The 18,332-nt window shown below is 48.4% G+C and overlaps 1 protein-coding gene across 1 annotated transcript; it reads left to right on the top strand.

Annotated features, from left to right (window-relative positions):
* Positions 1 to 3,337: 3,337 nt before the first annotated feature.
* Positions 3,338 to 17,293, top strand: LHFPL5 (LHFPL tetraspan subfamily member 5). Its single transcript, XM_067531618.1, has 4 exons — positions 3,338 to 3,768; positions 15,591 to 15,827; positions 16,762 to 16,795; positions 17,071 to 17,293. The coding sequence occupies exons 1-3, from the start codon at positions 3,357 to 3,359 to the stop codon at positions 16,776 to 16,778; spliced, it is 666 nt and encodes a 221-aa protein (XP_067387719.1). The 5' UTR covers positions 3,338 to 3,356; the 3' UTR covers positions 16,779 to 16,795; positions 17,071 to 17,293.
* Positions 17,294 to 18,332: the final 1,039 nt, after the last annotated feature.

Genomic DNA, 18,332 nt, shown 5'->3' with positions numbered 1-18,332 from the left:
AGAAATCAGGAATTTGGACCCAGAGTTCAGATCAGGGCCCACCTCCATATATTTTCATTCTTTGGATCATTCCAGAGGCAGCATTACATTTTCCACACTTCCGCTTTCATACTTACTGGCATGAGAAAGAAGCCAAAGTGAGATAAGCAAAATATACACATGAGCAACCAAGCAGTGCCTGCTCCACGGCCTGAAGAAACGGGCAAAGGGCCCATATAAGCTAATACAAATAGAACCCAAAGGTTTAGTCAGGAAAAGAAACAATTTAACATCACAGAATAGTTTCCAGATTTTGCCATTGCTATCCAGTGAGTCCACCTCTGCAAGGTGGGAATGTGGTTAGATCACTGGGAGTCATTGCTTGTGGGTTGTACTCCTGGACGCACTGAGTCACCTGGGGCCAGTTGCTTAGGCTTAATTAATATTTGTAAAGAGCTGACACTTGCAAGATGGTCTGAGTAGTTTTGCTGTGTCGATTCTATTTTGTTCTGCAGTTATATAGCACATCTCTTCTGAGGACCTTCGCATGCTTTACCACCAGTAGTGAATTCGGGCCAGGGAGTTAGGGAAGTCCTGTCACCCCATTTTACAGAAGGGGAATCTGAGTCACAAAGAGGTAAAGTGACTTGTACAGGGTGACTTGTTGGCGAAGCTGGGAATAGAATCTAGAATTCCAAGCACCCGGTCCCACGGTCTAAGCACTGGATAATCCTCTCTCCCTTATTACCTCATTTTAAAGGGACATGAAAGTTGATTCAGCTGCTCTGCAATCCTATATCAGTGAATCTGGTCCACTTAATCACTTCAGTGCCAAACAATGTGCCACAAGGGGCTAGGAAATTTGTCTACTTAAATATATATAGCCAGATGTATCTAAAAGTGTGGGTGTTCCACTGAAATGAGCAAATAGTCTAGTTAGAACTATTTCGTAGTGTCTAAATATAAGTTAGCCAGTGTGTTGTGACAAAAGCCTATAAATATCCAGCCCTCCTTCTCTCCTCAACTAGTCCAGTTGTACCTTGCACTCCAGAAAAGTGTATGCTAATGCTCCCCAGCGTTACTGATAAACACTTGGCAGCAATGAACCTGGAGAACGATCCAGCAAACAGCACCTGTTCTTGGATATATTTGCTTTAAAATATTTCAGTTGCTCAGATTGACTGGATGATAAAAGGAAACCAGCTCTGTGAACAATGCAGCTTTCACACTTGTTACATTTCATCCGCTTTTAACAATTATTAACTTGTTTGCCACCCTTTCAGTTTGTAGCCCTTTTATTAGCCATCCTGGTTGATAACAGATGGTCAGCATCAGGTGAGTTTCTCCAGTCCCCCTTTCTGTTTTCCTTACCTTGGCCATCTTCAATATCATCCTACTCCCTGTAGATGCAGTGCCCTTTGGAAACCCTTCGGAAGTCAATCCCTGTGGGGTCAAACACATTTCTGGTGTAAGACTCTTCCTCTGGCCCCTGAAAAATCTCCAGATCAGTGCAATCTTCTCAGCAAACAGTGATATTATCCCTTCTAAATGAGCTAGACAGCCAAATATTTCCTGCCAAGTAACACAAGGGTATTAATACAGTTCTTCTTTTCAAAGGAATTTGGACAATATTGAAAGATAGCACCGAGGTATTGATTAAATCCCTCCTCCCAGGAAAGCAACAACATAGTTGGGAAATATCTCCATTGCACTGTACTTAGATTGCAGGCCCCTTGGGGCATGGACTGTCTTTTTGTTCTGTGTTTGTACAGCACCTGGCACAATGGCATCCTGGTTTATGACTCGGGCTCCGACACGTATGGCAATACAAATCAATAGATAACAATGCTGCTCCACCAGCGTAGATAGGGCAAAGGTGACTTCACCACTATGTCAGAGCAGGGTTAGATGAGACAGTGGTGAGCATGCTAGCCTGTCTGAACTACCACTCGCACCAGTGCTGTGGCCAGTGATGTGCTACCACTATTGAAGCTAGTGCAATGGCGGAAGATTTTTCCCCAAAATTGCCGGTTTAGTTACAGCTAGGTGAGGAGCAGCTTGGCTGAATAAGAAGGAGAAAACTGACAGGTGGTGCCCGCATTGTATCTGATCTGTGGCTAAACAAGACTTCCCCGCCTGGGATGGTCAATCCAGCACTAAAACATACGAACGGCACCGTATATACAGTCAGTGCTCTGATTATAGGCCAGAGTCTCTGCTGGGCTAAATGAACCATTAACTTCAGTGGCGCTGCGGCGATTCCCCCCAACTGATGATCTGGCCCTATAAACGCCCTGTCCTTCTCCCTACAGCCCGCAAGAGCTGGTTGGCTGGTTCCCCCCTCCTTTCCTCCCTCGTGTAGATTTCCTGGGGGATGGAGTGGGTGTTTTAGGCACATCTCCCCCCCTTCCCCCCCATTAAGGGGCTAGTCCCTGATGGGTTGCTTTGGCAGGTGAAGGGTCCCCCATCAGATTTGCAGAGGATGATGGACCCTGCTGGGGGGGGGGGAAGAGCCAGCCTGGGAGGTGGGGGCCTGGCTGGGCGGGAGGGCAGGGGAGGTGGCCCAGGGGCCTGGGTGCACGAAGGGGCAGGGAGATGTGCCAAGGGCTCCTGGGGCTTACCCGCACTCTAGATGTCTCCATCCAATCCCCACCCGGGGTAATGCTCCCGGGGTCGCAATCAGGCGGGGGGGAGGCCTAAAATGACGGGCTAACGAGGGTGTAAGGATCACACCAAAGGGCTCAGGGTTCCCCGCGGGGCAGCCCCTTGCCCTGCCCCCCCAAGGCGAGGAACCGCCGCCTCCTACCCCCCGTGGCCGGGCCGGGCCGGGCGGCTGCCCCGCGGGCGCTCTCCGCGGTGCTGAGCAGCGCTCCCGGAGCCCGCCTGGGCGCAGGGCGCCGCGGGGAGGAGCAGGGGGCGGCGGGGAGGAGCAGGGGGCCGCGCCGCGGCCGGAGGCGGGGCTGGGGAAGGAAGGGGCAGGCGGGGCCGGACGCGGAGGCGGAGGCAGCGGCGCCGGGAGCCGCCCACGGGCCGGCGCCGGGGCGAAGCGGCTGGTCCCCCCTGGAGCGCGGCTGGGAGCCGGGCACCCCCCCGGCCGGCCGGACACGGAGAGTGGGGCTGGAGCCCAGCAGCTGGACTCGGAGCCTGAGCCCCACAGCTGGGGCCTGGCCAGGGGGCTTTGGGGCCAGAGCCGCCCCCTGGGGGTGTGTGTGGGGGGTGCAGGGCCCCCTCCAGCCCCACTGATTTCCCTGGCGAGCGCTCGGCCCCTTTGACTGTCAGCCCCGGGAGGGAGGCCCCTGCCCCACAGCCCAAGCCAGGTGCCCCCCAGGAGCAAGCCCCCCCCACCCAGCAAGGCAGCCCCAGCCTCCACCCACACCATGGGGAAGATGCTGCCAGCGCAAGAAGCGGCCCGGATCTACCACACCAACTACGTGCGGAACGCCCGGGCCATGGGGGTGCTGTGGGCGCTCTTCACGCTCTGCTTCGCCATCATCATGGTGGTGAGCTTCATCCAGCCCTACTGGATCGGCGACAGCATCGACACCCCGCAGGCCGGCTACTTCGGCCTCTTCTCCTACTGCATTGGCAACGCCCTGACCGGGGAGCTCATCTGCAAGGGCAGCCCCCTGGACTTCGGCACCATCCCCTCCAGCGCCTTCAAAACGGCCATGTTCTTCGTGGGCATCTCCACCTTCCTCATCATCGGCTGCATCCTCTGCTTCAGCCTCTTCTTCTTCTGCAACGCAGCCACTGTCTACAAAATCTGCGCCTGGATGCAGCTGGCAGCAGGTGAGGAGGTCGTGGGGTTCCAGGGGGTACAACCACTCCATTCCCAGGTGCAGAAATGCACCCTGGACTAGAGTCAATGCTTATGACTCTGTGTGTTACCATAGCCTCTACAGGCTCCATCTGAGATCAGGAAACACCCCGTGGTGTGGGGAGCAATATAAAGGATGGGCAACTGCAGACTGAACAGAGAAACTTACTTTGTATTTTTTCCCCTACTGTTGGGTCTATGAAATGCTTGTGAAAGGAGCCAGACGGACAGAGTTAGAACCTGCTCTCCTCCCTAGCCCTACAACAGGCCCATCCAGGCATTTGAGATCCCCCCTATTGCCCTAGTCTTGTGCCTCATTCCTGCCCTCACAGAGTGACATCATGGAGGAAGAAGATAGTTTAGTCTTCCTGAGCCACACACTCATTAGGGTCCCGGCTGAGACAGCCAATAATAATACGTAGCTCTTATATGGCACTTCCCATCTGTAAATCTCAAAACGCTTCGCAAAGGAGGTCAGTATCATCATCCTGCCATTTAGGGCCAAGGGAGGTGGTGGTTTTTCCACATGGACACCGGCCCTAGAGAAGTGGGCTGAGCCCTATGAAACTCATTGCACATAGGTAAACAATGCTCTTGTGGGTGCATTAGCTGCACCTGCTGAAGCATGAAAGGAAGAAGAGCTCAGACAGGCTCCCAGCTCAAAGTTTAGCTGGAGCTAGCTGTGCTTTAGGCAGAAATAAAGGGCTACATTCCAATACTTGAGTCATCATGAGAAGCACTGTACTAAATGGGCTCTCTCAGCAACGCCAGGCATGGAGTAGGGCACTTTTCCACGGAGCACATCTGACCCAAAGTTTAGTTCTGTAAGGTAGGAGCCAGCTCAGAGAAACATCAGCTTGGGAGGCCAGGCGAATTCTGGAATGAATGATGCTTTCAGAAGCAAGCGTGTGGTTCTCCTGTGCAACTTCGAGCAGAAAGATAAAATCCTTTTCAATTCAACAAACAGGTGAGAAAGTCCTAAAAACCCCCCAGCAGGAATGAATGTGGGCCTGACACAGAGAGGACCCACCTCTCGCACTGGTACCTCTGTGCCGGGGGAGATGGGGTAGTTCACTACTACTAAAACGCATGCCCTGTAATTCTTTCCTGGCTGGCAGAGAACAAAAGGGCTGCATGAGTTAGAATGGGACATGAGATTAAGATTTGCCATATTAGCTCAGACTGTTCATGCACTAAGCCTCCCTGTGCACTGCAGAAGCCAATAAGGGATGCTTTAGAGGAAGGCAGAATATGGAGCAAAACCCTTAGGCACCCAACAAGAGGTGCAATTCTGTGCATGGGGGAAAAAATTCTCTCCCCCTCCTATGGCAGTTGCCTGCAGCTCTGAGGTATGGGACTTGATTGGCTTGCAGTAACGCAAGCATTATTGGACATCAAATTATCCCCCTAAAGTGGGCATAGATGGACGCAGATAGGAGCGACCACGGGGCAAGCAGGTGCCAGGTCAGGTAGGAGATAAGTGTGAGCAGACTAATATAGCGAGACAATTTACAGCCACTGCTGGTCAGGAGTCCTTTTATTTCCCCAGCACATCAGAAACGAGGGCATGCCTCTTATCGTGACACTTGGAAAAGGATAACAACTTTCCAGGCTACCCAACCCACTCAGCTTAGCCGGGGTTTAGTGGGTGGAATTACGGCTAATTACACCCTGCCAGCAATGCTAGTGCTGAGAGGCAAGGGCCATCGTGACGTCTGCATGCTTTCCCTGCCTCAGTGAGAAGCTGCTGAAATCCAATCCTCCCCCACTCCCCGCTCCTGAAACATTGATGGCGAAAGGCTGCATCCTGTTACGGTTCCCGCTCAGCTCAGCAGGCTGGTGGCGAAAATGCCATGGAGACAGAGAAAGTCGGCTCAGCTTCCTCACGGGTGGAAGGCCCCTGCAGGACATGGCACTGCAGCAGAGCTGACTGTGGCCCTTAAGTGAGCCGCTGATTCCAACTAGTCTAAAGGAAATAAACTCGAAGATCCAGATAAGAGGCTTAGAAACCGCTCAAAAGTCCAAGGAACCTGAGCAGCCAAAAGTTTGCTGGCCTGGAGGTGTGTGGTAGCAATTCCTTATGTATTCTCTCACTAGAGGGAAGCTATTGATCAGACAGGATAAATATAATGGGGAGAGGGACGCAGAAGGTGCTAGTGTTCCCCCTTGGCTTCACATCCTGCCTTAGACCTCCTCTGAAAACCGTGACGTTCCCCTTTTCGTTTGCACGCGTGACAAAACGCTCACCCCTGCTAAGAGTCAGCAGCACAGGCAGCCTCTCACTCCTGGGAGACCCAGCGAGACAACAGCTGCGGGGCTGGTGCGTGGGGAGTGAGGTGAACTAGCAGAACCGTGTGGCATTTTCACGCTGAAGTCCCCTCCTCCGACTGAAGCTCAGCTCAGGCCAGAGCTGTCAGACTTTCACTGGCCCCAGACCAGAATTCAGGCTCGTCTATGGTTGGTGGAGGAGGGGTAAAATGTTTAACATATATTAACCGCCTCAGAAAATAAGTAAGTCTACTACAGCACACTTCTGAGCGCAAAAGTTAAGGGGCAGGCAGGGCTCTGGAGCCGTCCAACCCGTCTTGATAGGCATGCTGTGCTTCTGCTAGAACAACTGCAAGTATTTTGTTCCCCAGAAGGAAATAGAAAAGCGATGGCCCTGTGTGGGGTGGGAGCACCAGGAGGCAGTACCAGTTTGGAGAGCCTTCCGAGCCACATTGGCACAAGCAGAGCAAAGCGCTGGAGCTGCTCAGTCTTTACAGCAGGGACGTTAGCAATCTCTGCCACAGCGAGATGCTGCTGCTGCTTTTAATATGACACACGGGGAACACTAGGGCCCATGGAAAAGAGCCCGGTTTTCTGAAGAAAGCAGCAAAGGCTTAGTCCCTTCTCACTATCTTTTCCCTCTGTAGGCAGACAGAGTGGAGAGGGAAAGGTTAAGATCTGTGCTGTGCTCAGGTGACACGTGGCTTTAAATAATTAGCGCTCGAGAGAAACAGGGTGAGAGAGTTCAATCTCTTTAGTAAAATAAAGCATTTATCTCATTAAGTTAAAGAAGGGCTTGGGATATGACTACAGCCAGCCACCTCTCTCCTCCATACAATCAAAGAAGAAATATGGAGGCTAAAAGTTATTACCTTCCCATCCCAATACAACAAATACACACAGGACAGCAACTTTGCTTTTAACTCCCTGCAAGAAGGACTAGCACATTATTGTGCTGGAACTGAGGGATGATTTGGGCTTGGCCATTGGACATCCTGTGATGAAGATAAGGTTTCAGGCTGTGCCTGAGCCGGCTGCTAGCAAACACGCCCTGGAGATGCCTTACCCGAGCTTTCGTAGCGAACGCGTGTTTCCAGCACACTCAGATTTCCTTCCTAGTGGGGGGTCCCTAGAGCAGACGCACATCAAACTCATCCATGAAGAGGGGTGAGGCTATAAGGAAGCCATGAGATTGTCCAATCCCACCCACACCACCTCTCCCTATCCTGTGCACAACTCTTCTTGAGAGGCTGTATGTTTAGGGCTTTGCCCAGTCTAGTTTTAAATATTTCAAGCCATGCCATTTCCAACAAGTCCCACGGTAGACTGTTCCACAGCCTCCTAGCCTCATGTATTCCCTGCAGGAAAGTAGATCAGAGGCCCCACCCGGCCAGTACAACCAGACAGCAGAGAATCCCGGTGCTGAGGCAATTACAACTGAAGGAGAAAAGACAAAGGGAGCATGAATAGCCCCACGTTACAGATAGAGAGCTAAGGCCCACAGAGATTAAGGCCGAGATTTTCCAAAGTGATGAGTGGCTTTGGGTGCTCGCTGTGAGAAACTTGAAGGGGGTTGGTGTCAGAGCACTTACTGAAAACCAGGGTGGGCACCCACTTGTCACTTTGGAAAATCTTGGCCTAAGTGATTTGCCCAAGGCACCCGGGCAGTGTGTGGCAGGATAGGAATTGAACCAAGATTATCTGAGCACTTTAACCACATAGCCAACCTTCCTCTCCTAACAGCTGACGTTGTTTTGTTCTCCTGAGGCATATGCCTGCCTCCAAACCACCTCAGCCTTTCACCAGCCTCTGTTGTCTCTGCTGACCGAGTCGCAATCTGGGTCTAGTTGTCAAGCAGCCACCAGTCTAATCCGCAGTCCTAGCCCAGCTGATCAGCCCTGGAAGTACTGAGCGCTGGCTTTCTCCCTATCTGCAATAGAGTTTGTGTAAGCACCATGGACAGAGCCTGTGGCTTCTATCAGATTTCTCTCTCACATCTTTATGTGGCGGTCATGGTCAGGACCCAAGCAGAGATAAAAGGCTCCAGCAACAACTGATGGGAAAATAGGAACAAGAGGTTGAGAGGAAGGATGGTCCTGTGGTTAAGGCTGAGACTCAGATGACCTGGGTTCAATTCTGTGACTCTGTCACAGACTCTAAGTGGTTTGTTGTGATGCTTTGGAGACCAACTCAGGCCGGTAAGGTATTGTGTTGTGTCACTACCTGCTCTGCAACTCTGGGTGGCTTAAATGTCATTCTTCCACAGCTCATAACCCTGATACCCACAGCCAGCCTACAAGCATGGTCACATCCTAACTTCCACATCACAGTTACTTTTTGCAGGATCACCCTAACACTCCCCTGCTCCAAAATTTCCCCCAAACCATCTGCCCTGTAGTGTCCAACCCTCTCCTGGAACACACAGAAGTTAAATTCACTGCTCCTTTAAAGAGACAGTCAACAGCAGCTCATTAATTTAACTGTGGTTTGACAAAACACTCATTTCAATCACAGCTTGGTGTTGGTTATTATTCAAAGTAAAGCAAGTTCGTTAATCAAAAAGGCATAGATTTAAGTGATGCCAAGGAAAAGGAACAAAGCTAAAAAGGGCTACAAACAAACAAAATAAAAATAGGCTTCTAACACTGAAATGTAATTTCAGCAAGTTACAATCTTTGCCTAAGCAGGTTACTCACCTAAACTCAGTTCTCAGATCCTTCAACCAATGTTCTGCGATTTCAAGAGCTCTGGAGCCTTTAGTCCCCCAAGTGATGGGTACCAGAATGGCTTTTTCTCTCTCCTTATATTTTCCCAGATTTCACAGGCCCTGCTTCAAGAGGCAGGAAGGCTTCCCGGGGGTGCAGTCACCATCCCCCGGTGGGACTGTTAAGTCACCATCTTTCCCCACTTGCTCTCCTAAAGGTTTTGTTGACCTTGCACATAAATGGGCTTTTCTTTGCCTTTGGTCACACCTGGTTTAATTTACATTGGAGACACATTCAAGCAGGCAGAACCACATGCCTCTGTCTGGAACAGGAAGGGCTTAGGTAGTGCATGACAATCCATATTAAGAATATATTTGGGGCACATATCGATAAAGCCCTTTGCGGGTTTACCATGCATACATCATGCAAGAATATTAATGATCAGTGAGTTCCAAATGTTCCACTGATATATTACGGGCCACCTTTTGGGTAAATATCATGACAACACTGAGTTGGGGTGCAATGAGTACGTCAGGCCTGACGCGAGTTGCTGACACAATAGCGAACCACCAAGAGGCCTCTCTGCCACACTTGTCCAAGCTCGCACAATCTTTCTGGGCCCCTGGTCTCCTCGCCTGTGAAAGCTGGAGGTAATCTTTCCTTTCTCCTACCCTCTTAATTTTTTTTCTTGTCTTGAATTCAGTGAGAGAGCAGGATAGGGGCGTGCCTTGAGTGTGGATTGCAATGTGCAGGAGGTCAAACTAGATGGTACCATCTGGCCTCAAAGTCTGTAAGATCTGGGACTGTTGGTCATATAACAGCCTTTGAACGGAGAGCCACGCGGGTCATGTGACAGCACACACAACAGCTGCTGAGCATGGCATTCTCAGCCAATTCCATTAGCCTCTACGGTGCCTTATTCACTTAACTCCATTCCTTTCTTCTACCTTCGTACCGCGCACAGCCGCTTGTCAAAACTGTCCTAACAGCACAAAAGGCAAGCGTTTGAACCACTGTTACAGAGAGAATCCTGGAGAAATTAACAAGACCTTAGGGTGGAATAAACTATTTCTAGTGAGTTAGTCAGAGCAATGAGTTGGTGGACTTGCTTGGGACCACGTAAGGCCGGTTTGTGGGGTCTCTATTCACAGTGGTGTGCAGAGTCAGTGGACTGCTTGTATAAGCACTCAGAGTGCAAAAAGACTCCATAGTGCGGCTCCTCGTGAGAAGTACGCCACACCCGTGTGGGCGCATCGCTCTTTGAGATCAAGGATAGGTTCATGTCTATGAGGAGCAGAACAAACTCCACTGATGTTGGAGCAGCTGTTCTTGTTTGAAAGAGACTGCTCTGTGCTACCCAGCATAGCAGATACATTAGAAATACAGATGGTTTCCTGCACCAGACCACCTTGCAGAAGCTCATAGCTGAGCCATTCTTCCGAGGGGACAAATCTGAGGAACTGTGCCAGACTCAGGTGTTCGTTGATAGAGGAACAAACAAACAAATTGATAAACTGAACAGTAATAAGTCACCAGGACCAAAGGGTATTGCCCAGGAGTTCTGAACCAACTCGCATATGACGTTGCAGCACTACTAACGGTGGTATGTAACCTATTGCTTAAATCAGCCTCTGTTCCAGATGACTGGAGGATAGCTAATGTAATGGCAATTTTTAAAAAGGCTTCAGAGGCAATCACAGGCCAATAAACCTAACTTCAGTACCAGGCAAATAGAACAGAATTATCAGACACATAGATGAACACGTTATGTTGAGGAAGAATCAACACAGCTTTTATCAAGGGAAATCATGCTTCTCCAATCATTAGAATTCTTTGAGGAGGTCACTACATGTGGATAAGGGTGATCCAGTGGATATAATGTACTTGGACTTTCAGGGAGCCACACCAAAGGCTCTTAAGCAAAGTAAGCAGTCATGGGATTAAAAGGGAAGGACCTTTCCTGAACCAGTAACTGGTTAAAAGACAGGAAACAAAGGGTAGGAATAAATGGTCAGTTTCTACAGCTGAGAGAGGTAAATAGTAGGGTGCCCCAGGGGTCTGTACTGGGACCAGTGCTGTTCAGCATATTCATAAATGGTCTGGAAAAGAGGGGAAGGAGTGAGGTGGCAAAGTTTGCAGATGATACTAAATTGCTTAAAATAGTTAAATCCAAATCAGACTGAAGAATTACAAAAGGATTTCACAATACTAGGTGACTGGGCAATAAAAGGGTGGATGAAATTCAATGTTGATAAATGGAAAGTAATGCACACTGGAAAACATAATCCCTACTATACAGACGAAATGATGGGGTCTAAATTAGCTGTTACCACTGAAGAAAGAGATCGTGGAGTCATTGTGAATAGTGCTCTGAAAACATCCACTCAGTGTGCAGCAGCAGTCAAAAAGCTAACAGACTGTTAGGAGCCGTTAGGAAAAGGATGGATAATCAGACAGTAAATATCATAATGCCACTCTGTAAATCCAGGGTACAGCCACACTTTGAGTACTGTGTGTAGATCTGGTCCCTTCATCTCAAAAAAGATACATTAGAGTTGGTTAGGGCTATGGAACAGCTTCTGAATAAGGAGAGATTAAAAAAACTGGGACTGTTCATCTTGAAAAAGAGATGACTGGGGTGGGATGGGGGATATGATAGAGGTCTATAAAATCATGACTAGTGTGGAGAAAGTAAATGAGGAAGTGTTATTTGCTCCTTCACATACGACAAGCAATTAATAGGCAGCAGGTTTAAAACAAACATGAGGAAGTATTTCACACAACACACAGCCAATCTGTGGCACTCAGTGCCTCGGGAGGTTGTACAGGCCAAAGTATAACAGGGTTCAAAAAAAGAATTAGCTAAGTTCAGGGAGGATAAGTCCGTCAATGGCTATTAGCCAAGATGGTCAGGGACATGACCCCATGTTCTGGGTGTCGCTAGCCTCTGACTGCCAGATGCTGGGACTGCACGACAGGGGATGGATCACTTGTTAATTGACGTGTTTTGTTCATTCCCTATGAAGCACCTGGCCTTGGTCACTGTCAGAGAGAGGATATGGGGCCAGATGGACAATTGGTCGGACCCAAGATGGCCGTTCCAATGTTCAGACTGAGCAGTCACCGGCAGGCCCATTATTTTAGGGGTGGGTGGAACAAGGGCATGAGTGGTGGGATGGAACTGGGAGAACCTGGTGCCTCTATTTATTTGTATGAGGCTCACATCTCAGTCCGAGATGTAGGTATTCCTTTAAAGCTTCCCCAGCCTTCGCCCTCCCGCTCCATGTTGAGCTGCAGAGGAAGATAATGAAGTGTACTAGAAGACACAGCTGCTAAATGAAGAGAAATGGCTTATGGAAAGCCAATAAGATGCAGTGTGCCCTTGCTGCTGTGCTCCCCCCTGCAAACCTTTGAAAAAAAACCTGAGCAAACGGTTGCCAGGCAGCAGCCATTGATGGTCCTGAGAGCATTCTCTGGCCTATGGCGTTCCCAGTGACAGAGAGAGATGGTGGCTGCAGAGAAGGTGTGTGTGTGTGCGCGCTTGTGGTTAGAAATGGGGCAACAGTGGCATCTTTACACCACTCAACAGCAAGAGAGATGGATGGTGCTGCTGCTAACCCGCTGTCACCTGCTGCACCCGAATTTAAACAGGCAGTATATCAAAGGACAATAACCACGAGCGTGCAGCTGCTTCAGGGAAGCATTTGCCGCACGTCTCAGGAGAGAGGGCATGCACCTCGGAGATCAATTGTTTCTCATTCCAGAGCTCTCGGTGCAGTAACACTGCTGCAGCGCATGAGGGAAGTGCACGTTTTTGGATGAACGATGTGCATTTAATTTGTATCGGATGTGGATTTGTGATGGATATTGCAGTTGCACCCATAGGCTGCAATGCTCCATTGTGCCAGACATCGTACAAACGTAACATCGGCCCAGAGCCGGAGAGCTGGGCGAGCGAAGTCTCTTTCAAGCTGCTCAGGACGTTGCTTTCTAAAGGTTTTGCTCGGAGCCTTAGATGGACATTTTGAGGAATGCACTGCAGCAGTGTGTGTGTTAGGGTAGCATAGGAGCTCCAACTGAATCACTGTGCGAGGTTTTCACACATCAGAAAAGAGAAGCCCTCTGCTGAAGTGCTTACAGAGCTGATTTGTTAATTTAACCATGGCAAGGCCCTCGTTGCATACTCATCCAGGCAACCGGCCAAGACCTCTGGCCAAACAGAACAGCAAATGCCTGAACATAACAGTGACAATCTTTTGCACGTGTTGGGCCAAGTTTGCAGGGCCCTACTCTCAGCTTGATTGCATTCCCCTGTTTGTCCGGGGAAAGCCCCTGGACCAGAGGAGGAAAACTGGGAGACAAATTGAATAGGATGGGGACATAGGAGACAGAAAGAGCCCCAGGCACAGGGAGGGAGAGTGGAGGGAATTGCAGGAGACCCTGAAATAGAGACAAGGAGCTTGTGGTGAAGAATACAAGGAATCCTTCGTGGGGGCACTGAGCTCTGCCTCGCCACCCCCCATTGTAGAAGACTCTTCATCTCAAAGTATTCTTCACCTTGATGCCAGGAGCACCCGCGTTGCGTTAGGCACTGTACAAACATATCAAGTACTCAAAAATTAAACCCTACAGCTGCTGCCCCCGCCCATTACTTTACAAGCAGCCAGTGGCAAACGGGGACTAGGACCCAGGCATCCTACACTTCAGGCTAGTGGCCAAGAGTCACCTGTACTGACTCTTCAGGACGTATATGCAGCACTGAGCAGCAGAGGTTAGAAGTGGGGCAGCTTTGGCACTTCGGCAGACAAGCTCCATGGATGAAAAGGAAAAACTAAGCCAGTGCTGCGTGCACTGTAACAGCGCCAGAAGTGTTCCACACTCAGACACAGCACGGGAGCGAAAGCAGCGCAGGGCCAGGAACGGCTCAGACGATGGGCGTGTGCACTCCTAGGGGTGGGATAGCTGAATGTTCACAGAAGGCGTCGACCGTCTTGGGATTTCAACTGGAACCCACTTCAAAATTAATCTGGTCTTCGATCCACTGGGCTGCAATGATGACGCACCTGGGTGGAAGTTAGCCCAGTACAGGTTAAACGCACGGTCATACAAGTTTCCCCAGCTCGAACCAGTCCACTGAAAATCTGATGTTAGTAGGGACTGAGATGGCGCTGTTGCATATTCCTGCAGGAGTGGAAGGGCGTTGCCAAGGCAACAAAGTTAATGGGAGATTTTGCAGCAGCATTTCCTTTCTCGAAGAGCATTGTGCTCCTGGAGACACAGCCTCTCTCTGCTACAAACGGTTAGACAGCCCAGCCCTGTGTGTCACGAACCCCTTCCCAGCTCATTCATGGCAGTGAGGACAGCTGAAAGCAGCTGTGTACACACGCGGATAAACACAAAATGAGATCAGACTTAGTCTAAAGCCAGGCCTATATTAGGAGCACTTTGCTGAAAGCAGTTATGCAAGAATAACTACCTACCTACCCGGGGCTTCTGCTGGCACAGCTATGTCCGTCTGCACTCCCAGCGCACTGCACGCCCCTGCTCAGCATAGCTAGACTGGCAGACATTTGTAATATAGATCTGGTCTCACCATTTTGCACCGGTATGACTGGCTTGGTGAGGGATGCAATTTTAACCAAAATAGTTACACTGGTACAACCCCCAATGTGGATAATTATATGGGGATAAAGGTACCTCACACTGGCTTAGCTCCTTCGCCGTCCCAGATGGAAATCAACTACACTGGTATAAGGCACCTTTATATTGCTACAACTTCATCCACACGGGAGGGGCGGGTGGATGTTGTACCACTTTTAACCGTGCTTTTAGCTACACTTGGACAACTTCTCTGCTTAGACACGTCCTTGGTTACATATAACTAGGCTCCAGGAAAGTGAGATCACGTCAACGCTGCTCTCTGGATGCACAACTACAATTGCCGTGTGTTAACCCAATTACACCTCACCCCCCACTACAAATCTTAGTGCTAGAGCTTCAGAGTCTTTACTCTTTCCACCTCTGTGCCTCACGTCTCCACCTGCAAGATCGAAAGATAAATAGCCACCCCAGTGGAGCACTTTGAGACTTGCATCATGTATTTCTAGTGTAATTATTACTGTAAGATGGTTTGGGGTCATAGACTAATCAGAGTGCTTGCTAAGAGTCTGAACTACATAACTATAGCTGCGTGAGCCGGAGACCAGAGTTAAAACATTTTAACAAATGATTTAGCACCACTCAGTCTTTGAGTGTGTTTCTGGTACTGATGATGTAGAATGTAGAAACAACTTTATAGGGCATTTGTCAGCCAAGAAACAGAGCTTCACAGAGGCAGCTTTCCTCTCCATTTCATCAGCTATGCAGAACTGAGGCACAGAAGAGTTTAAATGATTTTCTGACATTTATTCAGTCTTTCATGATTTTCATTTAGTTCACAGCTTGCTATTTGAGCTGGTGGTTAAGTTGGCATGGCACATAACTGGGACAGTATTGGTTCTATTCCGAGCAAGGGCCAGATCCTGCACTGTGAGCAGCAACAGCCCTTCCGTTAGCTTCCAGGAATACATTCAAGCCCTGAATGATGCTAATTGATCATTAAGGTTCTAGGAGAAGATGCTCACAGAAACTTCACTTAAAAGCTAGGAAAGCACTTGCTGAACTTTTGTGGAAAGGGGAGTGGGCAGACAGAATTCATTAAAACAGGATTAACCCACATTCCTGGAGCTGTCTGCAGGATGCTTTCAACCAGCTCCTGTCAAGATGGCAGTAGCATTACCACCATGTGACCTGTGATCAAAACAGCGTTTCTTTCTCTGCAGCTGCTGGCCTAATGATAGGTTGCCTGATCTACCCTGATGGTTGGGATTCCAGTGAAGTGAAGCGCATGTGCGGGGACAAAACGGACAAGTACACACTAGGGGCATGCACGGTGCGCTGGGCCTTCATCCTCTGCATCATCGGGATCCTTGACGCCCTCATCCTTTCCTTCCTGGCCTTTGTTCTAGGGAACCGGCAGGACAACCTCCTCCCAGATGATTTCAAAGTAGAAAATAAAGGTAATGGCCTAGGGCCAAGTCCCAAGTTGTTCTCTCTCCCTGCAATTCCCGCTCACCAGTTATAGAGTACATAAAAAACCGTTACAGGTCCCTGCCACCCATAAAACCAGAGCTTTCTCCCATGCCCATTGGATCCAGATACAATGGTGGTAAGTGTGCATTACAGTGACCTGGACAGTGCTAGGGATGGGAATTAAAGGGGAAGGGATACTAAAGAACAAGATCAGTTAGGTTCCTGCAGTAAAGAAAGGAAGGGTCAGGCTTCTGTTGCGGCTACCTGGTTAATTGCTTTATAGTAATCAGTACTCCGCCCCCCCTTAACAGCCTCTAGGCCCATCATGCAGCAGAAGGCAGATGTTACCCAGTGAGCTGGTGGTTTCTACATAATGCCCGATTGTCCATACATGACAATTAACACCAGTGAAGACAATAGACCAGGGATGACAGAGAAACCATCAGCTCATTTTATGCAGGGATGAAATTGATTACAGGGGTCGTAAGACTTGTATTTCATCTTAGTAGTGGTGAGATTGCTATCTCATTGAGCACTCCAGGTTGCATGTGTGAAAAGCACATGGTAATGAATTAGTATCCAGCATTATTCCCCACTATCCATCATGCAAACAGCATTTGCTTTCTGAAGCATGCGAGCATTGTGTATTAACTATATAAATGTTAAGGCAAGCCTCAGGCAGGAGCTAGTCCATTTCCACATCTATTAAATAAACGTGGGAAGATTGCATTAGTAATTAAATGCTGTATGAGGCTGGCCCATGATCAGCATACAGTGGGGCATGATCCACTCCCATCTCCTGAAAGAGGACACCTTTTCCCTTCAAATGTGAAACTAATGCAACTTTTGAATACAGTTGCTCTTGTTCTTTCCGTTACACTTCCACTCATCATAGTATAAAGACAATTCTTTGTTTTACAGAGGAAGGCAATGATTGAAGAAGCTGACCACCACCGTAAGTAACCAATTGAAACTACTTCCAAACTTGTTCCAAGTCTATGTAATTTAAGTACATTTTGGAGGATTCCTAAGAGATCAGTGGTAATATTTGGATTTCGGTACCGTATTCCCATTGCTTTTAGTTATATGTGAAACCACGAATCTTTGCTTTTACCTCATGGCACTAAAGGAGCCATAACTTACTGCACAGAAGGGGATTGAAGAAGAAACCCATGTTGATCTATTTCAAATTAGTTTTGTCAAATTCTAACCCTTTCCTTCTCTTCCCAGGGACATCTATGCTTTTTTCATAAAAGTCATTTTAAAGTAACTATTCTCACTACAAACTTTCTTGAGAAGATCCATAGAAATTCCATGCAAGGGACTGCTGTATACTTGCCACCCTCGTGGAGTTTATTTGGATGGAGGCACTCCATCAGTTATTGAGTGGGACAACATGGGATTTTATGAACCCATACCAAGTTGGGGTGGGGGGGAAGGGCAGTATTTGCTTTATCTACTTTTATCACTTTTTGTACTGACTTGTTTCAAGAAAAAAAATGCTGAATAAAAGGCAAAGTTGCAGTGCTTTGATTTTGTGCTAGTGTCCTTGGAAAACTTACTTCTTACCCGGCTTCTTCTCCTGTGATCTTGAGTACTGTTCTAGACTGGAAACCATTAAACACCCACATTCCAACAAAGCCCTCAACTGGCTTTTTCTGTACTGCTGCCCCTTGAAATTACCCACAAAACGAGACTCAGACAAAGACAAAGTTCAGCTAACAAAATAATTCAGCAACTGGATTAATGTGCAGGGAAAATTGGCCTTAGGACTCAACTGGCTCCACAATTCCTCTCACACCATCTTGAGCAACACTGAAGGCAAAACATGGTGAAGCCTTTTTTCTGGTACAAATCTGTCAGGCATCCAGTATGACATAGCAGGCAATTCAGATCATTTTCACTATAGCAGATGATGTCAGTTACAATCAGCTCAATTCACCGCATTGTTGGAAGCCCCTGCATAATCTGATTTAGCTACTAGTTCATGTCGCACTATGAACACCCACCTGCAGCAGTCTTCAGCATATTCAGATTCTGCAACTTGTGCAGGAGGGTGATCTCTTCTGATCTGGGGACCTTAAAGACAGCATCACCGGATCTAAATCCCAATTTTACATAGCCAAGTACAATTTAATATTTGTTTCCTTATGGCTGCTAGAAACCAGGTCAGTTCCAGCAATGCAGCACCCATATCGTCCAATTTCACGCTTCTTTTACAGTTAGGAAAGCTCTAGAAGCCTCAGTTAAGGCTCCTATTAGGGAAGGCAGAAGAGACTGATAAAGGGATTATTACATTGGAAAAGATGACAGTTTGGCACATGGCAATTTAAAGGGGGCAATATTATAGCAAAGTTGTGTCTTCATATTTTCTTTTAGCAGCTAGCAAAATAAAGATTTTGCTATCAATTGTGATTTGATCTACCAAGATCACAGAAAACTGCATGTTAATGGGGTCTCAAGACTAAATATGTTAACCTTACCCCGTACTC

The sequence above is a fragment of the Emydura macquarii genome, unplaced genomic scaffold (assembly GCF_026122565.2).
Source record: "Emydura macquarii macquarii isolate MOO-44397 ecotype Brisbane River unplaced genomic scaffold, CSIRO-AGI_Emac_v2 contig_3220, whole genome shotgun sequence".
Classification (NCBI taxonomy): Eukaryota; Metazoa; Chordata; order Testudines; family Chelidae; genus Emydura; species Emydura macquarii.
The sequence above is the reverse complement of the archived record's forward strand: the minus strand, read 5'-3'. Positions and strand labels throughout refer to the sequence as shown.

Coding starts and splice junctions, on each gene's coding strand:
- LHFPL5 (XM_067531618.1), top strand. CDS start 3,357: ATGGGGAAGATGCTGCCAGCGCAAGAAGCGGCCCGGATCTACCACACC. Junction 3,769..15,590: donor CTGGATGCAGCTGGCAGCAG/GTGAGGAGGTCG, acceptor CTTTCTCTGCAG/CTGCTGGCCTAATGATAGGT.